The 23,312-nt window shown below is 42.6% G+C and overlaps 1 protein-coding gene across 3 annotated transcripts; it reads right to left on the reverse strand.

Moving 5' to 3' along the window:
- Positions 1-440: 440 nt before the first annotated feature.
- On the reverse strand, positions 441-8,273 carry nfyba (nuclear transcription factor Y, beta a). Of its 3 annotated transcripts, none has more exons than XM_026147961.2 (7): positions 8,139-8,273; positions 6,225-6,318; positions 6,001-6,131; positions 3,587-3,784; positions 1,477-1,555; positions 1,326-1,405; positions 441-988 (listed from the first exon to the last, which is right to left on the reverse strand). In XM_026147961.2, the coding sequence occupies exons 2-7, from the start codon at positions 6,316-6,318 to the stop codon at positions 956-958; spliced, it is 615 nt and encodes a 204-aa protein (XP_026003746.1). In that variant the 5' UTR covers positions 8,139-8,273; the 3' UTR covers positions 441-955. The 3 variants fall into 3 exon arrangements, with proteins under 3 accessions (XP_026003746.1, XP_026003747.1, XP_026003745.1); XM_026147962.2 differs by having other exon boundaries at positions 7,846-8,152; XM_026147960.2 differs by lacking the exon at positions 8,139-8,273 and adding an exon at positions 6,412-6,519.
- Between the last annotated feature and the right edge of the window lie 15,039 nt (positions 8,274-23,312).

Here is a 23,312-nt window from a genome sequence, read left to right on the forward strand (position 1 = left end):
CAAGCTGTTAAAAAAAACGCGGGAATTCAAATTTTGAACTGGATCTGAGGTTCTGAGGATCACCACGAGCACATTAGGAAGCCACCCCCAAAAAATATCAGCTGTCAGGGAGCCTTAAATCAGCCTCAGAGAGGCTGGTTAGTTAGTGGTGTGTGCATGTATATCATACAGGACCTCATATGGGTATTCTGCGATTGATACATCATTATGTTTATATATTCAAACTAGGAACTATGGAGAACACACAGCTAGAGGGGACGTAACACAGAGCAGAGAGAGGCGCAGACAATGTATACACAGCAGGAGATGAGGACACACACAAAACTGAACATAACATACATGACAGGAGACTATCAAAATAAAGCAGGAAGTAACACACACTGAGACTCAGACTAAGACGTGTGGGTTTGGCACTGGGACCGGGGGAAACACAGAGAGGAGACTTTTCAAATTTTATTCAAAGGATTTTTAGGACATTAAAGCACATGGTAAACTGTCAACTTACAAAAGAGCTGCATAATCTAGTGAGACGGCTCCTCTTGATTCAAACAGAGAAGACATGAAAAAAAAAGCATCCAATGCAACATTTCCCTTTATAACCCCGTCCAACCCAGCCCTACCCCAGAGAAGAGGAAGGAAAAAAAGGCATAAAAGCAAACACATTAACACGAAAGCACAAACAGGAATTCATCACTAAATCATGTACGAAGACTAGCCTTTAAAATAAAGCCTTGAATTTCCCAGCTGCTCTGGAAGCTCCAAAACATCTGGAACACTGCAACTAGAAACTACACTTTCTACTAAACAGGCAGTGGCTTCTCTGTACATGAGGGATTCTGCAACACCCCCTGCTCTCTCTCTGATAACCTTCACCCGTCGGCCGGGCCAGATGTCATCGGTGATCGGAGAGTGTGCACGGAGCCGCGGCGTTCAGGCTGGGAGTGATGGAGCCTCGTCATGAAAACTGGATCTGCTGTACAGTGGGAATCTGGAACAAAGAGAAGCGAGCATCACCAACAAAATTCCACTTTTCACGAAAAACAATCACAAGATGAAGAATACGAATTACAGACCATGAGTCAATATACAAACTATAACGAGTACTCGGCTGTGTCCACACAGTAAAATGTATTCAGGCACATCTGTGCAGAGTTAGCCAAAGAAACCTGTCATCAGGTTTAGCTTCTGCTTTTATTACACAATTTTCTGTCGAGCTGACTGCAAAGAGTTTTCCAAACTTAGGATAAAACAATCCAACTACATGACTGATGTGTTTCCTCTTAGTAGCAAGATAAAGGCACAGCACAGCACTTATGTTCTTTTACCTGTTGATATGATGTGGTGTACACCATAACGTTCTGCTGCTGACCATCTGCTGTGATAATCCCAGCTGGCAGTGGATTTGCTGATGAGAAAAGAAGTGGAATTGATTAGGACTGTTCATTAACGAGGGGACGCTGCTTGTGTTTCACTTACTGAAGCTGTCCTCTGAGAGGTCCTCACTAAGGCCTTCTCCCACAGTCACACCTGCCATTCCTTTCTCCCCCTTCATTGCCTGGAAGACAGCAGAAAACATTTTCACGTTATTCTGTGCAGTGCTACGAAACACCAATTACACGTGCAGCATTTACAAGAGTAGAAGCAGCCAGGTGCTGCCAAACTCGTGTGTTTGATTATCTGATCATCAGCGAGCAGGACCGCTGTATTTAACAGTCATTACAAGTAGGGCTGCCACAAACGATCATTTTGATAGTCGACTAGTCACCGATTATTTTTGCGATTAGTCGACTAATCAGATCATCATCCATTGGACGTAAAACTACAGCTTATTGCACCAGCAGCATCTGCTCTTATATAACTATCATTAGCTTACAGCTTTAAGTGTTTAAGGTCTGTGCTAACTAAAAATAAAGACAAGATGATAGTTTATTAAATTTTAATGAAATTTGCAGATTGTTTCGGTGAAGTTTAATAAACTCCTTGCTATCTAAAATATAACAGGACACCGGAGTAAACTCTCGAGCATCTCACACTTCTGATAATCAGCTGTCTGCTTGATGTTTATTCAGCTGTGTAAAAACTATAACTTTAATCTCAGACAAACTGATTTACTCAGGAACAAATAAAATACTAAAAAAAAAGCCAAACAATAACATTTTAAGTTATCTAAGTGACTCATATATATTTAACCTGAGTAGCAAAAGACGGCGGTGGGTTTGAAAACGATTTGCGGGGAGTCCGGTGTTCTCACGGCTCTAGTTAGCCTAGCCCCCGGCTCGCTAACGAGCTAGTGGGTAACAGATGTCTCCGAAAACGTCGGAGCGCTTTTGAAAATATGTGGTGTCCTGATAAACTGAGCAGATATTTGAGGTTTACACAGCTACATTCTCGCCTGAAAATATGTTAAACGTTTATTTTGTGACCCAGAAAGAATAATAAGAGTAACATTAAAACTAACTAGCTGCCGCCATTGTTGGAAACTGCGCTGGGCCGCGCTATGAATTCTGGGACACAGCTGCTTCTTCTTCTTCGGGGTTTAACGGTAGCTGACATCCTTGTACATGCAGTGCTGCCATCTTCTGTTTCAGTCCGTTATTACACTCTTAAATCCTGCCACTTACTCCTGCGTCTTTTGTGATCTTACAAAGCTTCAAACGACGCGTCGACTATTAAATCAGTCGTCGACGATTTTGATAGTCGACGTAATCGTGACTAGTCGACAAATCGTGGCAGCCCTAATTACAAGTAACGACATCAACTAATTAACATGGCAAGAAGGGAGTTTTTCCTTCCCACTGTCGCCAAAGTGCTTGCTCATAGGGGGTCATATGATTGTTGGGTTTTTCTCTGTACCTATGAAGCGCCTTGAGGCGACTTTTGTTGTGATTTGGCGCTATATAAATACAATTGAATTGAATTGAACCCAGAAGAAACTACAACATGATTTAATTACCAATTTCTAAATAATATCTCATCTATAAGCTTACATGAGAAAACGCTTTAATCAGCACACACATTCCAGAAATGACCACGGCTTCATTCACAAACATTACTGGTACTAGCACTATGTTGCTTTCTGGAAAAAAAAAGGTTTGTTGGAGTTTATGGATTCCCTGATTCGACTGAGAATTCCATTCTACAATTTTTCATTGCTTAACAGCATCTATCCCAATCCCTCCACTTGCACCACTTCAGTACTGGTCAGAGGAATCCAAGTAGCTGTGCAAACTTACATTTTTCAAGCTAATTAATCAGATTTTGAGTAATCAAATTAGACTGCAAATAAAAATCTGACTGTACTGGTGACACCTGTGAACACAGCTGCCTTATGGTCCTGATAAATTGGACTGTTGTGAATCACACAGGTAGATAAAAAGGGCATAAGAACAGTATCATGTTCTAAAACTCTATGTGATCATCAAAGCTACTTGCATTCATAGCTCTCGAGTTATTTGAGGAGTTTGGATCCATCAAACAGCAGTATTAACAATGAAACACAAAACTTGAGCAGTGAGCAATCACAGAAACATGACAATATTCAGAATCTCAACTTAAATATCCAAATAAATGGGAAGCTGCGCCTCACCTCTCTGAACTTCTGCAGGTAGAGCTTCAGTGGATCCACATACATGTCAAAGCCCAGCGTGGACATGGCAAACAGGATGTCCTCCCCATTGATGGTCTTCCTCTTTTCCTGGTGACAACGCTCACTCGCCTCAGATGTGATAAAGCTGATAAACTCGCTCACGCACTCCTGCACACACTCTTTGGCATCTTTTGCAATCTGTGCAAAAAAGAGACGCAGACATTACAGACGATTCAAAGCTGGCCTTTGGAAACTGCATCAGGCCAAAGTTCTTAGCATTCGTTTCCACATCTCACTATGTGATGTGTCTCCCTGCGTACTCCTCATATACTTTGAAGCATAGCTTAACTTGCTATATGACAGTGTCCTGAGCCCTTTTCAGAGGGGTGTCAATCCAGGACATCTGTGCAGCAGCGAGCTGGTCTTCACCTCTCACCTTCGTCTGGTTTTACAGGCTGGACGTCTCCACTTCAGGTGTAGCTCAAGCAGTGCTGGCACTGGGTCCTCGCGTGGATAGGTGAGCTGCTGGCTATTGCAGTGATTGCTTGAGATAAGCTTGTCTGGCATTAATGGAGTCTCCATTTCCCATAGTGAGACATCCAAACGAACGCTATTCAGCTCCATTCAATTTTATTTATACAGTGACAAATCCCAACATAGACCACATGTCCATGCTGCTGATCCCTGCATACACTGACCCCCCCCACAAAGACTGTGAAAACCTGTCCAGAAGATGCATCACATCAGCTGCAGGACTGCTTTGAAAACACAGACTGGACTGTGTTTGAACACCTGGACCTCGAGAGCCCACATCAGTGCTCTCGTACATCAACTTCTGTCAACAGCGTCACTGTGGACAAACGTCTCCGGGTGTATTCCAACCAGAAACCCTGGATGACTAATGAGGTCCAGGTCCTGCTAAAGCAACGTGACTCTGCCTTCAGGTCTGGTGACAGCAAGCAGTACAGTGCAGCCAGATCTGAGCTGAAAAGAGGCATCAGAGAGGCCGGGGGGTCTTCACTAAGATCTTCACGCTTCACTGCCCCAGTCCTGCATCCTGCCGTGCCTAAAGTCGGCCACAATCGTCTCACTGCCAAAGTGTACCAACCTCAGCAGCCTCGACAACTGCCGCCCAGCTGCTCTAACACCTGTTATAATGAAGTGCTTCGAGAAACTGGTCCAACATCACATCATGTCCTGCCACATACAGAGCTAACAGATCAACTGAAGATGCCATTGCTACAACCAACACACCACCATCTCCCACCTGGAACAACAGGGCCGTTACGCCAGGCTGCTCTTTGTTGACTTTGGCTCTGCTTCTAATACGATACTCCCCGACAGACTAATAGTTAAACTGCTGGATATCGAACTTCCTCCGACCACCTGCTGCTGGATCGGAGACTTCCTGTCAGACCGTGTACAGCGAGTTAGAGTGGGCCCTCAGCCTTAACACCGGCTCTCCACAACTCTGTGTACCGAGTCCCCCACTGTACACTCTGTACACACATGACTGCGTCAGTACCCACCCAGATGATACCATCTTAGTGGGGCTCTTCTCTGGGGGCGACGAGATGGCGTACAGAGCTGAGGTTCAGAGGCTGTCAGATTGGTGTGTAGACAACAATCTGGACCTCAATACCACCGAGACAAAAGAGCTGAGAGTCGACTTTAGAAGGAGGAAGTCTGAGCTGCATCAGCATGAATGGTTAGTGTGTGGAAAGGGTCTCCAGTTTCAAGTTCCTGGGTGTGCACATAGACTCAGACCTCCAGTGGAGCTCAAACACCTCAGTGGTTGTAAAGAAGGCAAAACAGCATCTCCATTTTCTGAGAATCCTCGGAAAAATGGGCCTGAAGGAGCTGCTGGTCGTCTTCTACCATTGAAAGTGTGCTGACATCCTGCATCTGTGTGTGGTTCTCCAGCTGCACCATGGCACACAAAGAAGCACTTCAGAGGGTCATTAATATGGCCCAAAAATCACTGGACATCCTCCTCCCTCCCTGAATGGTAAATGGCCTGTATGTGTATAGTGCTTTACTCAGTCCCTATGGGCCCCAAAGCGCTTTACACTACTTTCAGTCATCCACCCATTCACACACACATTCACACACACCCTGAAGGACTTGTACAGCACTAGTGTACTAGGTATGACTGTGCAATGACATTAAAGAGTGATCTCCCATCTCTAACGATGGCTGTCAAAGTAGCATGAGTGAGACATCTCACCAGACGGCCCTTCTTGCTGAGGCAAAGCTAGAAGAGGTGCTTATCGTAACAGTGAAAGCTATTTAAAGGTGGCCAGGATGAAAGTGAAACTGAGGAGGTTAAGAATCTCTTTGTGAGCTCAATAACATACTGTGTGAAGGCGTTATTATTTCTGTTTTCTTTCTCTTCCCTTTCATCCCTCACAAACCTTTCCAGTCTGAGGAACAGCATTCTTCATGATGCGAGCCACATTAGCAATGGGAAGATATATGTCCTGTTCCCTGTAGTTCTCCTTACTGCTGCCGTCTTCATGGTCATTCAGATTCTCATCTCCATCATCTATGAAACACACAGAGAGTCAGCGCTATAAGAACAAAGCCAAAATGCACTTCGATGAAGATGATTTTATACTGACACTTTGTTTTTCCTTACCTTCCTGAGGCTGGAGAACATAGTGACTGGAAGCCATGTACTCTCCAGTGATGCCCAGCTGGGAGGCGTCGGTGGTCGAGCTGTCTCCGTCCATCTGCAATACCACACAGCTGGCTTAGTTATTTGGAGCTGTAGCACTACAGTAAACCTATGAAGCCTGAATGTAGCCAGCTTCTTAGAGCCACACCTTAGGCATGATCTGAGTTATTTAGAAGGGTCCCAGCATGCATGCTCCTCTAGGAAGGAGAAGATGTTTTCCTTTGGGATTCAGCCACATGCTGTTTTACTATGCTCTGAGCTATGAAACAGAATAAATAATGCCTGCTTGCTGTTTTTCTCCGTAGCTACACTGTGACTCCAACACTCAGACTGACCTAGATATGTCTGACATGGGTGAGCACAAAAGAAAGTGCAGCTATGACCTGTTAAACAAACCATTTATCCATTTTATTTATTGATCTTTTGCTTGACAGTAGCAGACCTACTGTTGTATTGAGTAGGGTAAGGTGTTGTTTAAATGAACACAGAAGCTTTAAAGTTTAAAGTAATAGTATTTTTAAATGGATCATGATAATGATCAATGCTGACTGATTTGAGCATTTTTATCATAATGTTTTAGGCCATATGTCAAACCCTGCAATCAACAGCGAAACACACATCAAGGGTTGACCTAACAAGTGAAAGATCGTTGGTTCGATCCCGGGAGGAGACACAAATCCCTTTGGGCTTGTGTCAGGAAGGGCATTAAAAATAATACCAACTAAAAGAAGCTGTTACTGTAGCAACTCTTTGTAAATAAGGGGGCAGCTAGCTTTAATTGTTGCAGGTTAGGACACTTTAATTATTTTTTTCTTTTATTATGTATTAATTAACGAGGTCATTCAGCTGTTCAATCAACTGGTAAGCTAAAGGCAAAGGCTACTTTATTATAACATCGCATCTATCAGGGAGAGAAGGCCATCGCAATGTTTTTATAGCGTAATACTAAGTCATTCAACATTTCAATGTACACTAAATATCAGTAGGTCTTATTCGGTGGAGGTAACCTGGCCGTTAATAGTGCGCCAAACGTGTTTTGTGTTGTCACCCAATCCTGATACATGCGTGTGTTTTTGTTTTCCAGCAGACTGACTTGGCGGGTTTGTTGCTATTGCGTCTTGGTGCTTGTTTTAGAGGGTTTATCTGCATCCTGAGTTTCTACTAACGACTAGCTTGGTTAAGTAGCGTATTTCGGTACTCAGACGTGTATAAGGAGGAATGCCACAATAACAGCGCTCCCTCATACTGTGCGCACTTTTATATCGGCCTGTGTGTTTGCACTGAGAAATGTTTAACTTGGCATGACACAGCTAGCTACCCACTGGAACTGTTAGCATTTATCTGAAAGGGAAAACGTAAAACAGCTGTAAGCCAACGGTGAGGCCAGCTTACGTTAGCCACATGCTAAATACACTGGCATGTGTTTGGCTACCGTGTGGTAAGTAGCGGTTATCATTTGTGACATTTTTAGCTAATGTTAGCTAATGTTAACCCGGGGATGGGGTTAGCCCGTGGCCTCGTCAATATTGGGGAAACCAGTGCTTTTAACGTAATGAAGAGAAGCTTTCCAGTGGACTGTTACCTTGAGTAGTTAACCCTATTCAGGCACTGAGTGTCCCTTAAATACATTCTCACTGCAGATCCAACGCAATTCGCGTCCGCCTTGGCCTGTTCTTTGTGGTGCACAGCATAGCAAGACGTGACCAGGGCCGAAATGTTTAGTAGTCATTTTTAAACTTTCACCCGCTGGATACTTCCTGATGAGCAGCCCTCATTCACCCAGACAACAAATAAAAAAATCAGACAGAGACGGACATTTCCATTCGAGCTAACGAGAAATCGGTTAGCAATCATTGGCCGGAGCCAGGAACAAACCTGCAATGAAGCCCTGGTTGGTTACCTTCCTGAGACGGCTGTTTGGTTGGACAGAAAATGGCTGCAAAAGGACCAGTCCCAGCGCGGAGCCGCGGCTGCAGTACCCCATCTCAACAGTAGAGGCCCGTGCTGCGTTCATGACCTTCAGTACCGCACAATCCCACATCTACATAGGAATGGTAGTTGGTACTGTTATCGAAACTATATGTCCAAGAAGTAACATAAACGAAGTAGAAAACCCTTACATCCTTAGATAAAGTACACATTGGTTATAATGTAATATAATGTAATCTCACAGAAAGTGTAGTTCCTACATCTACGGCAGCAAATGAACGCATCTTGTAGCGCGTGGATTTCCAGAAAACGTCTACGTGGTCTGCCTACCGCCGCTGGCATATGGTATAATAAATTAATAATAAAAAAACAAGTAAAAAACGAACAAACACACACACACAAACCCGAAAAAAACAGCCACTCAAATTTTGTTTTAAAGCGGTTGAAAGGCGCAGCAACAGTAATAGTTCCAGACATTTCTGACTGAGATAGGCTTTTTCATCTCGGGGAGCATTTTTCAACCAAGTGCGACAACAAGTCACTATATGGTTGCCTTGTGTTACACTTTATGGTTGTTTGTTTTGTGTCTGGGGCTTTCGTATGTCTGGGTCATTTCGTGTGCACTTGCTCAGAATCCCCAAACCTTGTTTTACTGCTTAGTGGCTGCTGCTGAGTTGAAAATGTTATTCACAATTTTCACCACAAGATGGCGCGACAGTTAAACAGTCCATTAAAAAACCCCAGGTAGAGCTATGACACTAATTAGTTGTGATCAATTCTGATTGATTTTCATTTAATAGAAAAATAGTACCTAGGGCACATGTGTTTGGTTTTTCATTAATGAGATATGTCTTGCTTTCTGCTTTCAGATAAACTAGACGAGAAAGAAGGCGGAAATGCATATACTCATAGATATTTATACTCTTTATACAAATTTTTTATTGAAAAGTTGAATTGTAAGATATTTGATGTTGTTATCCTAGCTATGTATAGCTTCAAATGAAGGAGACTTCATAAAAACTGGAGAAGGTAGGAGAACAAATTTATTACTTACAACATACCACTATTAGGAACCTTTGCAATGACAGACACATTATTAGGATTTGTGGCATTGCTCACAGATAATGTGGAAAATCTTGGTTCTGCAAATTTAAAGTTTAAAACTTCTCATTTGGATTAGATGTTGTTCAGCATGATTGTTGTGACCTGGCCTAACTACCACTGTGACTGTGTATTTCCAATCCCAAAGAGTCTGATGTAAGCAGTTGCATGAGGTCAAAGGTGTTAGGAAGATGATATTTAGTCAAGAACTCAAAGATTTTCCTCTAGAATATTTGCAACATCGTGCTGTACCAGAGAAAACACAGCATCTCAAAGTCTCTCTCTCCCTCTGTCTCACACACACACACACACACACACACACACACACACACACACACACACACACACACACACACACACACACACACACACAAGATCAGCATTATAGACAAAAACTAGAGTCACATGTCTGGGAAAAGGAAACTTTCATCTAAGCTTATGCTATAAACTCACACACTTCAATGAGGCGACAAGCCCAAATGACTTTTAGCACAGATAAAATATCTGTAATGTCTGTAAACATGAAACAAATGAGAAGTCACAGGTCTTCAAAGACTGACTTAATGAGTCACTATACAGGGTGGGCCATTTATATGGATGCACCGTGATATTAAAGTCCTGTTTGTGGCACATTAGTATATGTGAGGGGGCAAACTCCTCAAGATGGGCGGTGACCATGGTGGCCATTTAGAAGTCGGCCATCTTGGATACAACTTTTGTTTTTTCAATAGGAAGAGGGCCATGTGACACATCAGACTTATTGGTAATGTCACAAGAAAAACAATGGTGTGCTCGGTTTCAACGTAACTTTATTCTTTCAATGTGCCACAAACAGGACTTTAATATCACCAACCATCCCCATGTTATCACGGTGTATCCATATAAATGGCCCACCCTGTATAACAAATGCTTATTTCTAAAACTCCTCATTCCTCAATAATCATTCTGTTCTCTCCTTCTCTTTTGAACACCTCTTTTTAACTTTGATTACTAAACTTAATTTAAAATAATACTGCACTAGCTAAGTACTCTGTGAGCACGCTCAGAAAAAGTATTTTTACACATTTGTTTAACAGGTTTGCAGGCACTTTATACAACCTACGTACATATACTGCATTTAAAAAAGGTTAGTCACAAGAGTGTTATCAGATCCAAGGGTTCAACTCACCTCAATCAAATGAGCCAAATCATAACAACAGTCAACTCAAGGTGCTACCCTACAATAATACAGAGAAAACCCCAACAATCAAACAACAACCAAGCAATTGGCAAAAGTGGGAAGGAAAAACTCCATTTTAACAGGAAGAAACATCCGGCACAACCAGGCTCAGGGAGGGGCGGGGCCATCCGCCTGCAGCCAGTCGGAGGTGAGGGGGAGGAAGACAGGATAAAAGACGCGCTGTGGAAGAGAGCTGGAGATGAATAACAATAATAAAAACTAATGATTAAATGCAGAGAGGTGTGTAAACACATAGTGAGAGAAAAAAGGTGAGCGAACAAGAAGTGCATTATGGGAAGCCTAGTACAGCACAGTCTAGGCCTAGTGGTGTAACTTGGGCTACATCCACACTAGCCTGGATAAATTTGAAAACGTCGTTTACGTCTGAAAACGCTCCGCGTCCACACCAGCGTTTTCAGTCGTCTTCACAGAGTTGTGCGTCCACTTTGAAACGGCCGTAAACACTTACATTCTAGTCCTGCGCATGAAGAAGAAGATTCGACACAAGAAGATTCGACCTGCCTCATTTCTGTCTGCCGTTTATTTACTCTCCGGCTCTTTGAAACGTGGCGGCAGAATGTTGAGGAAAAGCACCGAGTTCTTTAAATGGACTCACAATGAGGTGGAGTTGTTGCTGCGAGTAACACAAAAGTACAACGTTGCAAAAGCGAGTGAGAATTAAAGAATTTGTAGCATGTACAAACTGATGTTAATCTTTAATAGGGCTGTCAAAATTGAGAGCAAACAAAACAACTGCTGTATGATGCCCTCCGCTATTTTAGTTTAATTGGTCACATGACTGCATCACATGACTAAAATGTGTCATTGTTTTCGAAAGTCTGCATTTTTTCGAGAGTTTTCGAGAGCGTTTTGAAAACGCTGCGTTTTTCTTCGGGAAAAACGGCGTCTCAGTGTGGATGGGAGGCCAAAAAGGAGAGGAAACGAGTGTGGATGTAGCCTAAGGGAGGGTGTATTGTGACCGGATCCAGCCCTAACTACTGTAAACTTGATCAAATAGGAAAGTTTGAAGCCTAATCTTAAATCTAATCTCCCGAATCTAAGCTGGTTTCACAGAACAGGGGCCTTAAAGCAACAGGCTCTATCTCACAGTCTACCCTAGCAACCACACAGTACCTTCTATAATTACTATTCCCAAATATCAGTCATTATATGACTACTATAAGGCATAGATTGCTCTCCTTTTATTCATATTTGTGCATCCCCACGTTCCTTTGTATGCATCCAGCATTAACTCCTGCTGCGCTCCCAGTAGTTAGAGGACACTTCACCAACTGCACCTCATAATTACTGCTAATCTGGTCAATGAATGCACTCTTTGCCACAGCCCAGCTCAGATAATTATCATATTAATGGGCTTCATGGTAATGGGATGATGTGTGAGCAGCTCTCGACACGAGTGGAAATGAGATGAAGGGACAAGAGCTGGGACTGTTGAGAAGGACAAATGCTTAGGCCGTTTAAATATTTAATTTCTCTCCTTCAAGTTGCTCTCTGACTGTTTTCCTCTCCTCTTAATCATTCAGGAAGCTGCAGCGTTGGGGAAAAAGGTGCTTGTCTTTGACCTCATGGCCACCACTCCAAGAGGCACCAGGGGCGAGTGTTCAGTTTTTTGAACCAGAGCTATGGTGATAAATATTAAGTCCTGTCCTTTCCTTGCCTTGGCTTTCCTTTAAAATTGGGAGCTTTGTTTTTCAGGATTGACAGCATTAGGAAATTTGAACAAGCGGCATCACTGCTGGGAGAGGCCAAGACTCTACAAAATATGGTTGGATGTTTAACCAAGAGGGAATGTTTGTGAAACAGAATATGTTTTGGTTTTAAATGGTAAAATGAATTATTTCACCCCATTTGTCATTCAATTATAGATAAGCACTAGATTTGTTAATCGTGCAAACATTCCAACTTCACATGAAATACAAGCACTTGAGTTCTTGTATAACCATGTGTAAGTCCAAATGCAAATATCCAACTCTTGATTCATTTCAGTGGGACACACCTGGGTGCAGTTTAGAGCTGAAGAGGGCGCTGCAGAGCTGTGGAGTCACTGTCCTCAGTGCTCATGGAGAGATTGCAGCACCTCATACTGTCACGGTATCTGTTAAAATACATTCGATCTTTGATAGAATCACTGCAGAGAAATCATCAGTAAATACAAATGATGTGCTGTTTAACAACAACAACAAAACAAACAAGCAGACAAAACCCGGGATGGTTTCTGACATTTGTCACAATGTTATTATTACATGCTCAGTGCCTAATAAGATTTCTCATACTTTCAAATATCTGTTGACAGTAATGAATTGAATTGTGTGTGAAGTTGAAAAATATCTATATTTGAAAAGTGAGTTTTGAGAGATTTTTGCATTTACATCCATGCACTGGTAATATGTTTGGAGCACCCTCCAGTGGCCACTAGATGAACTGCAGCACAGAAAGATTGTCTGTAGCATTAATGTGCTGACTATTTATTGCTGGGAAGCCAATTACCTCACTGGTTGTCAATATTAGTCATTTCTATTAAAATATAAAACTTCTGTTATAATCTAAGCTGCTTTCACAATTTCCAATTCCCAATAGTTTAAGGTGCAGATATGGATGTGAGAAAAAGCCACCTGACAGCAGACCTCAGTATCTTGGCATACAGAGACAGAGAGGTCAACTAACATCTCTACAGAAAAAAACATCTAAAATCTATTGACCATCACCTTAAAATACCTTTCCTTCTGTCGCCAGTCCAGCCTCACTCCCCGGGTCGAACCCTGGTGGTGGGCGGGTCTGTTGAGGGATTGGAGCGTGCTGGCTTCCTGTCGGGTCTCAGACTGGCGGTCACCGTCCTGCTGCAGCCTGGCCTCCTCCCAGGCTGAATGGCTGAATAAGATCTGAACTATCCGACTGGTGGAGGAGTGGACTTCCTTTATCACTGTTCTCTCACTGAGGTATATGACGATAACAATATGATAATTTTCTGTATAACAACACATCATCAAAACTTTCAACGCCTCTCCTTGTCTCTTAGGTAGAGCAGACTTTGGATGTCTTTTAGGGTATGGTAATTTCTTTTTAACTTATTAGAGTTCAGTTTTATTAATAGCAGCAAATCACAACAGTCACATCAAGGCACTTTATATTTTAAGGTAAAGACCCTACAACAATACAGAGAAACGGAATATCAATTATAGGTTATATTATAATAAAATTGCTTAAGATCCTAAAAATAGTCCTTCTAACAGTTTGAGGGATGTTTATCTGGTTTTTTTTAGAGAATTTTACACAGCAGACATGTAATCAACCCAAATTATGGCCTAAATACATCCAAGGTTTAATATCTGCAAAGAACAAATAATGGTGGAAAGTAACTGAGCAATCAAGTACTCGAGTACTGTACTGCACTACAACAGTGACTGCATGGTGTAGTGATTAGCACATTTTCTTTGTATGTGAAAAAGTCCCTTGTTCAAAACTGGAGGAGACACAATCCAGCCTTAGAGCGTCAGAAGCTTGTGCGCTGCGAGTGCTGGTCCCGAGCCAGAATCAATTCAATCCAGTTTTCTTCATATAACCTAAAATAAAATCAGCAGTCACATTAAGGTGATTTATATTGGGTCAGAAGGACATACTGCGATACTGTCAAATCAGAAAACTACTGTAAAATCTAATAAATGTATTTAGCCTCAGAGTGAAGAGGGACATGTGATTTTACTGTTAGAAACACTGAGTTTGCCCAATCACCAATTTTTACACTTTCTTGCTTTAAAGACATTAAGAAGGGGTGTGACGCTTTCCTCTGATGATAGAAACTTGGTAGTAAAAAGTACGGCGTCTGCTATTTCAGGCTATTTGGTCAGTGTACAGTGGATTTCAGATACTGGCTTGGATTTATATAGTGTTGTTCTCTTGTTGCTGACCACTCAGAGCACTTTGGACCACAAACCCCCATACAATGCTGTGCATACTTGAAGAACTTTATCTTTTTAACATCCACGGCCAGCTTAGAATCATCAGGTAACCTAACAGGTGTCTCTGGACTGCGAGGTGGTGGGAATACCCGGGGGAAACCTGGGTATTTCCACCACCGCTGTGTCTCAGGCAATCGGTGGTTAAATGGATGAATGGATCCTTTTTTGTTAATGGCTGCTGTTCAGATTCAGCATTATTATCGACTGGTTTGGGTTTGATCCCGTACAAAAAGACAGACATAAAATTGTTAGCATTTTATCAGAACTTTTGAGAAACTTTTCATCAAATAACCTTTTAAAAGTCCCCAAAAACAAAAATGTCCACTAAAGCAAAGAGCAAGGATTAGATAAGGTCCCCAAACTTAATGTTCTCACCCATTAATCACCTCGAGATCTCTGAGATTTATCTTCTGCCCCTTTGTCACCACAAGGCTGGAAACAACAACACTTGAATAATAAAATGTACATAAAAGTAATATATTAGTCACAGAGGCTATTTCTATACAGACTCAGTTACTCAGTTTGATGATATTTGTTAAAATGTGCTTACATATTTGTAATACACACCCATGCACAATATTTTAAGATTCATAGATTAAAAACGTCTTTAAATAATTCTTTAGGTCACTGGTTTGACACCAAACCCTAAAAATGAGCTTCTCAGTCCTACTCCAGTACCCAGTTCACTCTTGGCATACAGCTTGATGTCATCCATGTACAGGAGGTGGCTGACAACTGCTCCGTTCCGTAGTCGGTATCCGTAGCCAGTCTTGTTAATGATCTCACTGAGGGGGTTCAGGCCTATGCAGAACAGCAGTGGGGACAGAGCATCTCCTTGGTAGATCCGCACTTGATGGTGACTTGTGCTATGGGCTTGAGGTTGGCCTCCAGTGTTGTCCACCTACAACTGCAAAGCTCTCCAGCAAGTAGTGCGGTGCTCTGAACGGATAATTGGAGGTGAGCTTCCCTCCCTCCAAGACATCTACAGGAAGCGCTGCCTGAGGAAAGCGGGGAGGATCATCAAGGACTGCAGTCACCCCAGCCATAAACTGTTCAGACTACTTCCATCAGGAAGGAGGTTCTGCAGCATCCGGTCCCGTACCAGCAGACTGAGAGACAGCTTCTTCCACCAGGCCATCAGACTGCTGAACATGTCATAGACACCTCAGCTTCACTACTGGAACTTCAACATTATGCACTCCACACTGTACAGTAATGCCACTGTTTTGCACATGTCTCACTCTGTATATTTTATATTTTATTATTATTATTATTATTATTATTATTTTATTTTTTATTTTTTTTACTATTTAATTTGTAAAAATGTGTATACACACACACACACACACACACACACACACACACACACACACACACACACACACACACACACACGTAGGAAAATATTTAGTATACACATCCAGAAATGCATACACTATTATATATTGTACATATATTTATTAGTTTCAGGTTGGCCATTCTTGTATTTTGCTCGTTTGTGTTGTTGTGTTTGCACATCTCTGTTGCTTGTGGGGCTCGCACACAAGAATTTCACTCGCATGTGCTGTGCCAGTGTGCCTGCACATGTGATGTGACAATAAAAGTGATTTGATTTGATTTGATTTGGTGCTGTCCAACTCTTCATACTGGAGACCCTTTCTTGGATATCTGCCACTGTGATGGTTACTGGACCCTGTTCAGGGAGGTCGCTGTGGTCTGCCCTCAGATCCACTAGCCACTGAGCATTGCCGTTATGGGTTGCATCCTTCTCCCATATGCTCTTCCAGTATTGCTCCGTCTCCAGCCTTGGTGGTGCTGTTCTCTTATTGTTCCCTTGCCACTGAGAGTACACCTTTGCTGGTTCTGTGGAGAACAGCTGGTTTATTCTCCTGCCTTCTATCTCTCTGGTGTACCTCCTCAAGCGGCTGGCCAAGGCTGTGAGTCTTTGCTTGGCAGTTTCCAAGGCCTCAGGTATGGACAGCTTGCTGTATTTCTTATGCACCTTCTTTGTCGCACCTTTCTGCAACTCCGATAGTTGGCTAACCTCCCTCCGTGCTACTTTGATCTTGCCCTCTAGCCTCCTTCTCCATGGAGGGTACTGCCCCTTGTGGCTGTTCAACTTGTAGCCAAGCATCTCACTGATCACTGCTGCCGTATTGTAGATCAGCTTGTTAGTGTCGGTAATCGTGGTTGTAGGTATTGCCCGTAGTGCTGCATTAACATCATCTAGCAGACCTTCTGAGGGTACTTCACGTAATCTTGGTAACCGGGTCCAGGTTTCAAGCTTGGCCATGATCCTATTTTTCAGGTCAGTTCCTCTTGCACTCAACGATCCTTCTCCTATCGCACTTGGGGCTATGTACCCAATCTCAGGTGGGGGTGATGATATCTCTCCCCTGACCTGGTGTCCTGACTCCCCCTTGCCGTAGCATTTGTGTTGTACCTCGTCAGTCTCTAGCTGTGAGAGCAGTCCCTTCTTTCGAATGTTGGAACACTGAGCTACTAGTTGTTTCGCCGTCATTGTGGATGTTGGGTATTGAAGAATCCATAGGTCCCTCATCCTATTCATGTAACCCCTTCCGCCGGGGTTACTTGCATAGTAGCATTCCAACAACGCCCTGTTTTCATCTCTTGCCCACCGATGCCTTCTTGTTCCAGTAGCCCACTTCTCGTCAGGGTGCCCTGGTTCCTCAACACCTGACGCGGACCTTGTTGATATTACCTTCAAACAAAGGAGAGTGTCTGGGACATCCGTCCACCCGTCCACCCATGTCCATCTATTCAGTGTTCATGATTCAACTATAAGAAATTTACTGGGACAAAATAACATCTGCTGACCAAAAACAAAGGCTTGTCTCACATTTGCTTAAAAAAAAAGACTTTTGTGAAAATATCCTGTGAAGTAATGACAAAAAGTTTAACTTGGTGGAAGATTCCACTTGTTTGCAGCTAACACAGCATTTTATGCATTATAGCAGCTGTCAAACAGAATGTGACAGCGTGATGGTCTGGGGGGTTTGGGACCTCGATGACTTGCTGTAATTGTTAAAACTGTGAAATCTGCTCTCTCCTGGAAAATTCTGATAGAAAATATCTGCTCATCAGTTCGTGCCCTCAAGCTCCGGCACACTTGGATTATGTATCAGCACAACGATCTGTAACACGCTGGCAAGTCCACCTCTGAATGGTTCAAGAACAAGAGAAGAAAATTAAAGAAAAATGAAGGTTTTGGAGTGGCTTAGCCCAAGTCCAGACTTAAATCTGATTGTCTGAATAAGATATTTTGGTCTGACCTTAAACAGGCCAGTCACACTCAAAAACCCTCCACTATGGCCGAATTAATCCTGCAGAGAAGAGTGGACCTAGATTCCTCCACAGCGATCACAAACACTTAACTGCAGTTCTTGCTGTCAAAGTTGGCATAACCAGTTATTAGGTTTAAGGGGTGATTACTTTTTGAAATAAGGACAGGTAGGTTTGGATAACGTTTTTCCCTTATGTCATGAAATCATCATTTAAATACTGCATTTTGTATAAAAATGTTTGATGATCTGAAACATGCAAGTGTAACAAATATGCAAAAAAAAAAAGAAATCAGGAAGAGGACACACGTCAGCTACATGTGACATATACAGTACCTGCCTGATGCTTAGTGGATCTTTTTTCATCAAATAATACATTTGCATTGGTTTGACCACAGATGTGGTTTTCAGGCAACTTTAACACCTTCAGCTAAGTTTTATGATGTTTTCGATGTATTCCTGTAGATCGCTTTGTTAAACACACCTTCTTTATCTGTTCAAAGGCTTTCTTCATGTTGACCAACAAGCAGGTTTATGATGCTCAGTTATCTTTTGCATAATTTAGGCCATTGTTCTTGGTGGACTCACATTAATTGTACTTAACATTAATTTTGCATTAACCTGCAATATAAAGCAGTTATGCATTTTATGATGAGGTTTAAAGGCTACAGAGATGCTCACATGTTTGTCAGTCTGACCCCTACCGTAACGAAGGCCTGCAAAACAACAAAGTGTAATGTTAAATTGGTGGATCAGTCATGAAGCCAGTCAACTGCTCAGCAGTCTCTGCTGTCAGTGATCTCGGTCACGTGAGACATTGTGCTAAGTGGGTACTGCAAAGCTTCACGTGGAGATATTCATCTGATACTGGTGAAGATGGAGCATCCCAGTCAGGATGTCCACAAACGCACTAATGTCCATGAATGTGATAGCCCCTTCCTTTGGATAGATCTGGGTTGGAAACTGAGACAAGTGAGCTAATAAGCTCCTCACTCCTTAGACTTGGATCAATAACTACTACTGACTGTGTCATTATTTATACGGTGCAGCAGAAGACATCTACATGAACCAGGTCATTCTGTGAGCTGGGTACGTTAATAAAGCTGCTTCTCTCTTCTGCTTTCATTTGTTAGCAGTTGTGTATTCTTCTGGTGTCTGAAAGAACAAAATATACACGAGCAATATACTAGGAGAGTTCACAGAACCAGTACTGGGTATATTTTCTCAGAACCTCCACTATGTGCATCCTCAACAGACACAAGCACACAAATTCTGCATAAAGGTTGTGTTTGGTTCAAGACATTAGGCTGAAGTGGGTTACCATGTATCTGGGCAAATTATATACCTCTGGGAGGGGGGGTGGGGTATGTACCATGTGGGATGAACCAACCTGTATCTGCCTGACTGAAGCTGGAGTTCGGGAGTTTGACTCTAAGGGGCTCCAGCACATTAAAAACATGATAGTATCTGGCTTTATGTCATTGTGCAAGGTACCAAAGATTCCCCTCAGTGCAGCCAAGGACACCAGTAGCTACAAGGATAAAACAAGAAAGCAATTAGTTTGTTCACATGCTGGTGTGTCAGGGTAAGGTTTTCCTTCATGGATCAGTAGTACAAGTGTTCAAACCACTCAGCAAACTTCACGTTAGTAGTGACTTTAACACAGGGCAAAAAAGCGGAACGAAAGGAGCACTCTGAAAACACATCAGATCTCAATTGGGGGGGCAGAAGGGTAGTTTCTCCTCCTCAGGATGAGACCAAACCTCCTGTATGGGAAAGAAAAAGTCTGGCTACTTCCCAGGGACAAATTATTAGATTTTTTTGTCAACTCCTATTTGGGGAAGTTCATGTCAGATGAATTTATTCTACATTACATTTCATTTTGATCCAAAAAACTGGTCTAGTTTTGGCCAGTGTTACAATGATGGTCGGTAAAATGTGTGTATGTGGTAATGGCAGGATGCTGGTAAATGAGAGGGACCAGACCAGCGTGGATTAGATTTATGCCACTGGATCAGTGCAGCATGGACGCCTCTCCACTGCAGGCCTTTCTGTGCATTGTGGGAAGCTGCTGGTCATGTGACTTTATGGAGGGGAGAACGTCTTGGTACATTAAAAAAAATCTGAACATGCAGTTTGTATAAATGTGTGATTTCTACACGTCTATCAAACTGATTTTAGAAGTGAGATAAATGTTGCATGAGAAACAGTCGGTATCAGTCTTTTGGTCACAATGTGATTACGCTACTGTACCCACTGTTCTTCTCACTCCACTGTACGCAGCCTTCGGTCTGTCTGAGGAGAAAGCCTGTATGACATCTGGAAAAGCCAACACACAGCAAACACTCACACACACCTAAAAAAGGCATATTTATTGCAGGTGTACCACAGCTTTGCATGGTTGGATCTTAACAAGGTTCCAAGTAGAGCTTTCAACATGCAACCAGAAGAAATGGGAGTGTTTATTGAAAACAACACTTAAACTGAAACAGGCTGTTTTACAACTGATCCAAAGTTTAGGACCACACCTCCCAAAAAAAACCAACCTGTGATCCCCCCCCACACACACACACACACACACACACACAATAAAAATCCAAGTTCCAGCGGGCATTGTGTACTGTAGCGCTGTCCTGTTGAAAACCCAGTGGTTACCACACAGACGAGGGCCCTCAGTCATGAGGGATGCTCTCTGCATCATCTGGACATAGCCAGCAGCCGTTTGACGCCCCTGCACCTCCTGAAGCTCCGTTGTTCCACTGAAGGAAAAATCAATCCAGAAGAGCTCAACCAATGCCGAACTGCTGTGCTTCAACAGGAACATGTGATTGGTTTCCATATTATGGGCCCCAGTGCTGGAGATATCCTCCAGGGTTTTGTGGCAGCAGTGAAATGTTGTCTCACCAAAGAACAACTAGATACTGCTGTGAGCAGCCACCCCGATCAGCCCAGGTCAGTATTTTTCCACAATATTTTAAAAACCGTTTAGAAAGAACAACTTAATCTGGACGCTATTAAGGCACCAAATGACAAACTGCTGCTTCTGACACCTGCTAATAATTTTTCTTAATAATTTTTGTTATTAATCCTCTGTCTTCTGCTTGATGTGCTGTTACACTTGGTTTTGAAGAGCTGTGCTGAGAGCTCACTTTGGAGATATTACAGTGTTCATGCCCTAGAAAAGCTCTGCTGTTTGGGGTCATTGCCACAGCAGCACATTTAAATGAGTCTCCCACTTTGGATGCAGCCAGTCTGAATTATTCATAGACAATATTTAATTAAAAAACAAAAACCTGTCGCTCAAGGCAGCAGAGATTGACCCCACAGTACATGAGCCCGTAATAGTTGACATTTTCAAAAGTTAATTAATAAGACATTCAATGAAGTGGTAAATAGAGGTCACTGAGTCCGCCAGTGTCAGCTAAGACGAGGTTCGGGGAGTGATGGCTAACTACATATCACCTTGTGGACTACGGATTGATTGCTCTGCTGTAATTACTGAATGTGACTGTGTGTAATGTGAAATGTGTCACAGTGATGAACCAGTAGTAATTATGATTCGACGCAGACGTCTGTCTGTCTGAAAATGAGCCAAAACAGCTCAGTTTATTTTATACACAGGCCGAAGGTTATGTTGTAGGCTTAGATTCCATCTAAATGAGATGACATCATTGGTCTTTGCAAAAAGTGTGTTGTTGCAAAGACAAAGTGAAACATTTTCTCACTTTTATGGATTTTGCAGTGGAGTGGTGCTCACCGCTTTGACCCAGACACAACGTCTGTCTGAGGCCTTGATGCTGAGAGGAAACTGCTGAGGTTAGCTCCCCTGCTGCGCGTCACCGTCTCTTACTGCAACAGGACAGCAGGCACACGTTTGTGACCAGCTGATTAGTGGAGGTGGCAGAAAGGCTGGATGATCCTCGAGTGATGTTTTCACCTGAACCCTGACAGACAGGCGGGTGACGACTGTTAGTCTGCTGCTAACACACTCTCTCTTTTTGTGCGTCTTTTTTCTGTTTGTTTGCTTTTTTTTATGAACTGGTTGCTTTGAGTATAACTTTAAAATATAAAGTCCCACTGAAGCATTTTTTTTTTGCTTCGTTGCTTCAGGGAAGATAAGATGCTCCCTAAGGTTCTGCCTTTGAAAGCCTCTGTAAGCTTAAATTTAGTAGAATATTTTAAAGGCTGCAACATAGTGATAAGACTGGGATTTGCTGCATTTACATGGAGTAAAAGCTCTGGCTTATACTCTGTGTTTTTATTGCCTGGTACGAGCCTCGGGGGTTTTACAGACTTAATTTCATGTAATGAACTAGACGGAAGATTATGGAATTATCTAAATTAATGGTATTCTTGGTGGAAGCTAATGCTATAGCCTTTAGAGTTCCCTATTTTTACTCTTATATTCCAACTCAGCATCACAGAGCACAACATCTGCTTTAAAGCAACGGCTGAATCTTGGTGCAGGTCATTGAGTGAAGCACATAAAGTATCTCTCTGAAGAGTTCTTTCATCCCTCATCACCTCAGGTCTGCACTCTTCATTTCGATTACATTTTTAAAAAAAAGTACCTCTGTGAGCTCACAGCATGGACGTGTCCCGTGCAAGGGCATCATTTTCATTATCTTGGTGAGTTGCAGCCTGTCTCGAGTGCACAGGTTAAACATCCACTCCATGTTGTTGCACTCTATGATCATTGATGGGGTGGCTGTGGCTCAGGTGGTAGAGCAAATCAGCTACTGATCGGAAAGTCGGTGGTTCGGTCCTTGGCTTCCCCAGTCTGCATATCAAGTATCCTTGGGTAAGATACTAACCCCAAATTGCCCTCTGATGTGTTCATCGGAGCGTGGATGAATGTGAATGCAGGTTAGTTTGCACTTGTGTATAGACGTGCTGGTATGAATAGAGCGCTTTGAGTACTCCGGGAGAGTAGAAAAGCACTATATAAGAATCAGTCCATTTACCATTGATGCTGAGTGATTAGATGCAGATTTTCTATTGCTATCCCCCTGACCACCTTCTGACTGCCTCTGTGACAGACCTGCCTGCAAAAGATAGATACCCTCATTAGAACAAGTGCACAGGACTGCCTCTTTCTGGCGTGTGCTTGAAAATGCAATTAGAGCATAATTTGATCAAAGCAAAGCAGCTTCTATGACTTTGTGCAGGTCTCACAGCAAGGTGGAGATGCCATGTAGGAGTCTATTTATCACCGGCCTCTTGGTTTGGACTTGGTTTAAAGGTTTTGCCTGACCTTCTTACAGTATGCTCTTACTCCACTAGGTGGGACTGTAGCTGAATGAAGTGAATGAAGCAGCTCTGCTTGCATTTAAGTCACAAACTGAAAAGCTGTACTGGTTGATTTCATGAGAAGCACAAGTCCTCATATTATCAGCTAATGTCATTAATATATGAAACAGCGTTATATTGCTAATACAGATCTATTCATGTGTATAAGCAGTAGTTTAGCTTTGTAGCTCTTCAAGGTGGAGCCAGCTCTAATTCCACTGCACACAGCTCA

Source organism: Astatotilapia calliptera, chromosome 17 (assembly GCF_964374335.1).
Source record: "Astatotilapia calliptera chromosome 17, fAstCal68.1, whole genome shotgun sequence".
NCBI lineage: Eukaryota > Metazoa > Chordata > Actinopteri > Cichliformes > Cichlidae > Astatotilapia > Astatotilapia calliptera.